This window comes from Neoarius graeffei, chromosome 4 (assembly GCF_027579695.1).
Source record: "Neoarius graeffei isolate fNeoGra1 chromosome 4, fNeoGra1.pri, whole genome shotgun sequence".
NCBI classification, from domain to species: domain Eukaryota; kingdom Metazoa; phylum Chordata; class Actinopteri; order Siluriformes; family Ariidae; genus Neoarius; species Neoarius graeffei.
In genome coordinates this window covers 71419646-71426343 of record NC_083572.1, presented here as the reverse complement: position 1 = coordinate 71426343, position 6698 = coordinate 71419646, and the positions used below count along the sequence as shown (strand labels likewise).

At 38.0% G+C, this 6698-nt stretch overlaps 1 protein-coding gene across 2 annotated transcripts in view; it reads right to left on the bottom strand.

The window, feature by feature from the left end:
* Positions 1–5398: 5398 nt before the first annotated feature.
* Positions 5399–6698, bottom strand: part of LOC132885199 (sodium- and chloride-dependent GABA transporter 2-like) — a 124732-nt gene continuing 123432 nt past the window's right edge. The window contains exon 15 of one of the 2 annotated variants that reach the window (XM_060919579.1): positions 5399–6246. In XM_060919579.1, coding sequence (XP_060775562.1) covers positions 6166–6246 — 81 coding nt within the window. In that variant the 3' untranslated portion in view covers positions 5399–6165. The remainder of the gene's footprint in view (positions 6247–6698) is intronic. The other variant, XR_009654561.1, reaches the window with a different exon arrangement.

The window sequence follows — 6698 nt, the reverse complement described above, 5'->3', positions numbered from 1 at the left end:
TGTGCACCGCGGCAGATACGTATGGTAGATATGTTTTTTGTTTTGTTTTAAAAAATCTGCCGCGGGCCGGATTAAATTTCAATCGGGCCAATTTCGCCCCCGGGCCGCTATTTGAATAGGCCTGGTGTATACGTTCAAGAGAAGCAGCATGTGCGCAGTGTTGCCAGATTGGGCGGTTTTAAGTGCATTTTGGCGGGTTTTGAACATATTTTGGGCTGGAAAACGTCAGCAGTATCTGGCAACACTGCATGTGCGAGTCAGTGTTTATGTAGGCTTAAATTCTGTTACTGAAAGTGTGTTATGAAGGACTGTGTGCACTTTAGATTTTTTTTTTACTTAATACAAGAAATTAATGGATGCCAACATTTTTGCCAAAATGGTATTTTATTTTCCATTGTTTAGGCAGCTTCAGCATCATACTGTGAGATTCTGTTCAAATTGTTTTTTTTTTCTTCTATGAAGCCTGAGCCATTTATTTTATTAGTTTATAATTATTGTTTAATTTAGTCTTCAGGAGAGACTGCCTGCACACAGTACTAGTATTAATAGTTTTTTTTCTTACATGAAAGCTGAGGCATTTATATTATATTTTAAACCAAACAGGTGTATTTGGATAATTAAAGCCTATTTTTCTGCATTTTTGTAGTCCTGGTAATCTTTTATATTGGTAAAGTTGTTTACAGGACCATTTCTCAGTGTCTTTTTGTTATTTTAATCAATAGTTTTTCAGTAATAACTTAATATTTAACATATCACTCAATTTTAATCACAAAAAGAGAAAATCGCAACAATTTCTCGCAACTTTCACTTCCTCCCGCGATGTAATTGCAACAAAACCTAAAAAACCACCGCAACTTTCATCGCAATTTTTTGGAAAACCCCCCACAACATCAAACATTTTAGCCCGCAATAATCACAAAAAAGGCCCGCGAAATCCTGAGGGGACTGATAGGCGTCTTGTTGTGTGCATTGTAAGTCTTGGCAAAACACCAGAGATAAAGGAACACTTCTTGGGATTTCCTCTTAGCTCCTTAAACTACTGGTCTGGGCCTGTCCACACTAATTCTTAACAAGTGTGACGAAGTGAAAATCCCTTTCCAGGACTGTAGGGGACAATCTTATGACAATGGGGCAAACATGAAAAGCAGAAATAAAGGTGTGCAGGCGAAGCTGTTAGCCAGTCCCCTCAGGATTTCGCGGGCCTTTTTTGTGATTGTTGTGGGCTAAAATGTCTTATGTTGCGGGGGGTTTTCCGAAAAATTGCAATGAAAGTTGCGGTGTTTTTTAGGTTTTTGTTGCGATTACATTGCGGGAGGAAGTGAAAGTTGCGAGAAATTGTTGCGATTTTCTCTTTTTGTGATTAAAATTGAGTGATATGTTAAATATTAAGTTATTACTGAAAAACTATTGATTAAAAAAACAGACACTGAGAAATGGTCCTATAAACAACTTTACCAATATAAAAGATTACCAGGACTACAAAAATGCAGAAAAATAGGCTTTACTTATCCAAATGCACCTGTTGGTTCAAAAGGTAAAGTGCATAGAACCTCACAGCACAACATGAAGTTACCTTAAAATATAATATAAATGCCTCAGCTTTCATGTAAGAAAAAAAAACTATTAATACTATTACTGTGTGCAGGCTGCCTACCCTGGCGAAAAAAATGTACTTTATTGTATTTAAAGTATATTCATATTTTCAATAGTATATTGAAAATGTACTTACACAAATTGTACTTTTTGTAAATATATAAAAAGTATACTAACATCACACTTTCACGCTAGCACTTTTAACACACTTTAAAATAATTATATTACACTTTATAGAAATATATTATACTAAAATATACTTTAAGTGAAAGTTATGTGCAATTTCTAAAGTGTACTTAGTGTACTAATTTCTAAAGTGTACTATAATACAAAGTACACTTTAATTTGACTAATTAAGCATATATATTAGTACATATAAAGTCATATACTTAAAGTATACAAAATATACTTTAAGTTGTTCCACTTTAGCACATAAAAGTACACTAAATACACTTCAAGTTGCACTTTTCTACAATTTAATTACAATTAAAATATATTTAGTACAAAATTAGTTGTTCCAAAATAGCATGCCTCAAGTTAACGAATCATAAACACACTTGAAGTATATTCATGATTAGTGTGGCTTCAAGTACACAAAAGTATGCTAAATTTTAGTACACTTAGCACATTTATTTTTCACCAGGGTAAACAATGGAAAATAAAATACCATTTTGGCAAAAATGTTGGCATCCATTAATTTCTTGCATTAAGTAAAAAAAATAAAGTGCACACAGTCCTTCACTGTAAACATAACACACTTTCAGTAACAGAACTTAAGCCGATATAAACACTGACTCGCACATGCTGCTTCTCTTGAACGGAAACATGGAAGTAAGCAGTGTTGCCAGATACTGCTGACGTTTTCCAGCCCAAAATATGTTCAAAACCCGCCAAAATGCACTTGAAACCGCCCAATCTGGCAACACTGGAAGTAAGGCAGAAGGTAGTTTGTCGACGTCACCTCAAGACGACGCCAACGATTGGTCAAATTTGTGGGAAAGTTGCGGTGATTGGATATAATTGCAACACCACCCTGAATTTGCGGGGATTGGTTGAATTTGCGTTGAAGTTGCAAATCGCAACATCGCGAAATCCTGGAGGGTCTGGTTAGCAAAAATTCCATGTGCTTTTTATGTGCCTTGTGGTGCACATACACTATATTGCCAAAAGTATTTGCTCACCTGCCTTGACTCACATATGAGCTTAAGTGACATCCCATTCCTAATCCATAGGGTTCAATATGACGTCGGTCCACCCTTTTCAGCTAGAACAGCTTCAACTCTTCTGGAAGGCTGTCCACAAGGTTTAGGAGTGTGTTTATGGGAATTTTTGACCATTCTTCCAGAAGCGCATTTGTGAGGTCACACACTGATGTTGGACGAGAAGGCCTGGCTCTCAGTCTCCGCTCTAATTCATCCCAAAGGTGTTCTATCAGGTTGAGGTCAGGACTCTGTGCAGGCCAGTCAAGTTCATCCACACCAGACTCTGTCATCCATGTCTTTATGGACCTTGCATTGTGCACTGGTGTACAGTCATGTTGGAAGAGGAAGGGGCCAGCTCCAAACTGTTCCCACAAAGTTGGGAGCATGGAATTGTCCAAAATGTCTTGGTATGCTGAAGCATTCAGAGTTCCTTTCACTGGAGCTAAGGGGCCAAGCCCAGCTCCTGAAAAACAACCCCACACCATAATCCCCCCTCCACCAAACTTTACACTTGGCACAATGCAGTCAGACAAGTACTGTTCTCCTGGCAACCGCCAAACCCAGACTCATCCATCAGATTGCCAGATGGAGAAGCGCGATTCGTCACTCTAGAGAACGCGTCTCCACTGCTCTAGAGTCCAGTGGCGGCGTGCTTTACACCACTGCATCCGACGCTTTGCATTGCACTTGATGATGTATGGCTTGGATGCAGCTGCTCGACCATGGAAACCCATTCCATGAAGCTCTCTGCGCACTGTTTTTGAGCTAATCTGAAGGCCACATGAAGTATGGAAGTCTGTAGTGATTGACTCTGCAGAAAGTTGGCGACCTCTTCGCATTATGCGCATCAGCATCCGCTGACCCCGCACCGTCAGTTTACGTGGCCTACCACTTCGTGGCTGAGTTTCTGTCGTTCCCAAACACTTCCATTTTCTTATAATACAGCTGACAGTTGACTGTGGAATATTTAGGAGCGAGGAAATTTCTTGACTGGATTTGTTGCACAGGTGGCATCCTATCACAGTTCCACACTGGAATTCACTGAGCTCCTGAGAGCGACCCATTCTTTCACAAATGTTTGTAAAAACAGTCTGCATGCCTAGGTGCTTGATTTTATACACCTGTGGCCATGGAAGTGATTGGAACACCTGATTCTGATAATTTGGATGGGTGAGCAAATACTTTTGGCAATATAGTGCACTTCAGCCATTCCGACACAGTATGGAAAAGTATTGAGTTTGATTTTGGTCATTTTCAGGTGTGAATAAGTATAGAAAAAGGAGAGTATGGAACAATATTTCTGTTTCCAGACTATTGCCCCTACATTCTTTTCTAAAATATAAAATTAAGCTAAAATGTTCAAATCAGCGTGAGTCTGATGTCACTGAATTAAAGAAAGACAAGATGTGTGCGTGATATGGCTGAGGTGATTTCTGTGTCATCTGTCATCAGTGAACTAGCTGATGCCAGCATGTTGGGCTCTGTCGTACCTCTGCAGAACTAAAAAAAAAAAAGCTGCACTAACACTCATTGCAACACTATAAATGTAAGAATGGGTAATTGTAAGTTTTTGGAGAGTTGGCAAGTTTTACCTCTTTGTTGTGGGGCTGCGGGGCTGCCCCAGGTGTTAATGATGGCAAATATCATGGGTGTGTATGTAGGTGTATGTTTTAGAACAGATGTGGGTGAGAACATGGTTGCCCTTACTTATTTGTGTGCGGCGCTCGCACAAGACCTCTTAGCCCGATATGTCTTACTACCATGTTTTATCTTCATATTTGAACGTGTGTATGGATTTCTGTCACTCAACCAGTCTTTGCAGCAGGATGCAACTGGTTTCCTCTGTTTCCATTGGTGTGTGTGCTTATGACAGAGGGAGAGACACAAGACAAAGGGGGAGTGTGTTCTAAACTTGTTGTGACCAATGATTTTTAAACAGTTTTACTCCATTTAATATTCAGTGAAGCAAAGTCAGTGAACTTTTCCCTTTTCTTTTGATGAGTTGTCCATCAACATCTCCTGTTACTGTTACAAGTAGAAGATAGTTTAGTTTTTTAAATTTACATGGCAGAAACAGAATAACACTATTTTAGCATTGCAGCTTGATTAAAATGCTGTCCATTGAACTTGTCTGGGTTTGGTTTTAACTGATTTGTATGAGCTACAGCACTGTGCCACAGGGGAGCCACTAGAAATTTGGACCCTATGAAAGAATACATACTTATTTGCTTCTGGCAATTATTTGGCAACATACTAGCTTACATACTCATAATGTAACATACACTGTAAAACCCGATAAGGTCACTGAGCTCAAAAATTTTATTGAAACCAATTACGTAAAAATTTTTGAGGTAAGTAACTTAAATTTTTTAAGGTAAGATTTCTTAAAAATTACACTATAGTTACACTTAATTGTAATTTTTAAGAAATCTTACCTTAAAATTTTTAAGTTACTTACCTCAAAAATTTTTACGTAATCGGTTTCAATAAAATTTGAGCTCAGTGACCTTATCGGGTTTTGCAGTGTACATTAACAGTTAGATTTTAAAATTATTTATTTAAATAATATACATCTAGTTATTTGTACTGTGGTGTCAAATATGGTCTGAAATATCCCATGAAGGCTGGGTATTTGAGTTTGGAAAGTATGGAATTTTGAAATGGAAAACGTGTAGGAACCCTAATACCTTAAATCTCATGGTTTCAGAAGCTGCCAAAGCATCTAAGGATGCCACTTGTTTTTTGGGAAATGTGGAAAAACTTTATAGTCTCTTCTCAGGTTCTCCTCAAAAGTGGGCCATTTTGCAAAAACATGTGGACATCACACTCAAGTCCTGGAGTGAAACACGATGGGAAAGCCGAATTAAAAGTATTGAACCTTTACGCTACCAAGCAGACAAGGCGAGAGAAGCTTTGTTGGAAGTCAGGGAAAAGACTAATGACTCCACAGTGGAAGCTGAGGCCCACTCACTTGCTGAAGAAATCAGTTCATTTAGATTTTACATTTGTGGTGTGATCTGGTATGACATTCTCTCCAAAATGAACACCACAAGCAAACTCCTTCAATCAGCCAACATGCAGCTTGATGTTGCAGTGGGCCTCATTCAGAAAAACAGACAATTTAATCAGTTACAGGACAACTGGTTTTAAAGATGCACAGGTCTCAGCAAAAGAGATCTGTGAGCAAATGGACACTGAGGCAGTGCTGAAGGAGAAGAGGTTGCAGTCCACAAAAAAAGCACTTTGCCTATGAGGCAGCTGATGAGCCTCAAGCTGATACAATGAAGAGATTGGAAGTCTCTTTTTTTTAATGCTGTGGTAGACTGTAGCATATAGTCTTTGGAGGACCGCTTTCAGTCTCTGGGGGAATTTAGGCATCTTTGGAGTGCTTCACAACTTCAGCCAGCTTGATGTACAGACACAGAGTCTTAAGACAAGTCATAGTCGAAATCTTTGGAAAATAAAAGTACCTTTAATGACAAGTGTTACCCCATACATCATGAAAGACAGTGTAATAGACTGGTGATATCAGATTTAAAAGAATACAAAACTATAATAAACTGCACCACAGTAAAGTGAATATCATAACTATCATTGTACATAATTATATTAAATGGACATCTCAACACCGGACATTGACATCTCATTTTAGCAATCATGTACATTACAATTTATTGATTCCAAACACCTACATTTAAGATATTTCTAATATTTAATGCTTAAAAAACTATTCCATACACTCATGTATTTTATTAAAACAATTCCATATAATTACTATCTTAACCTACAAAATTTTTTTTTTTCAGTTAAACTGCATTGTGATGAATCTCATTTCTCATGTGCTTTTTGAGGAGCCCTAAGGATGTGCACTAAGACAGTGAAATTTCCAATTTGCAGAAGTGA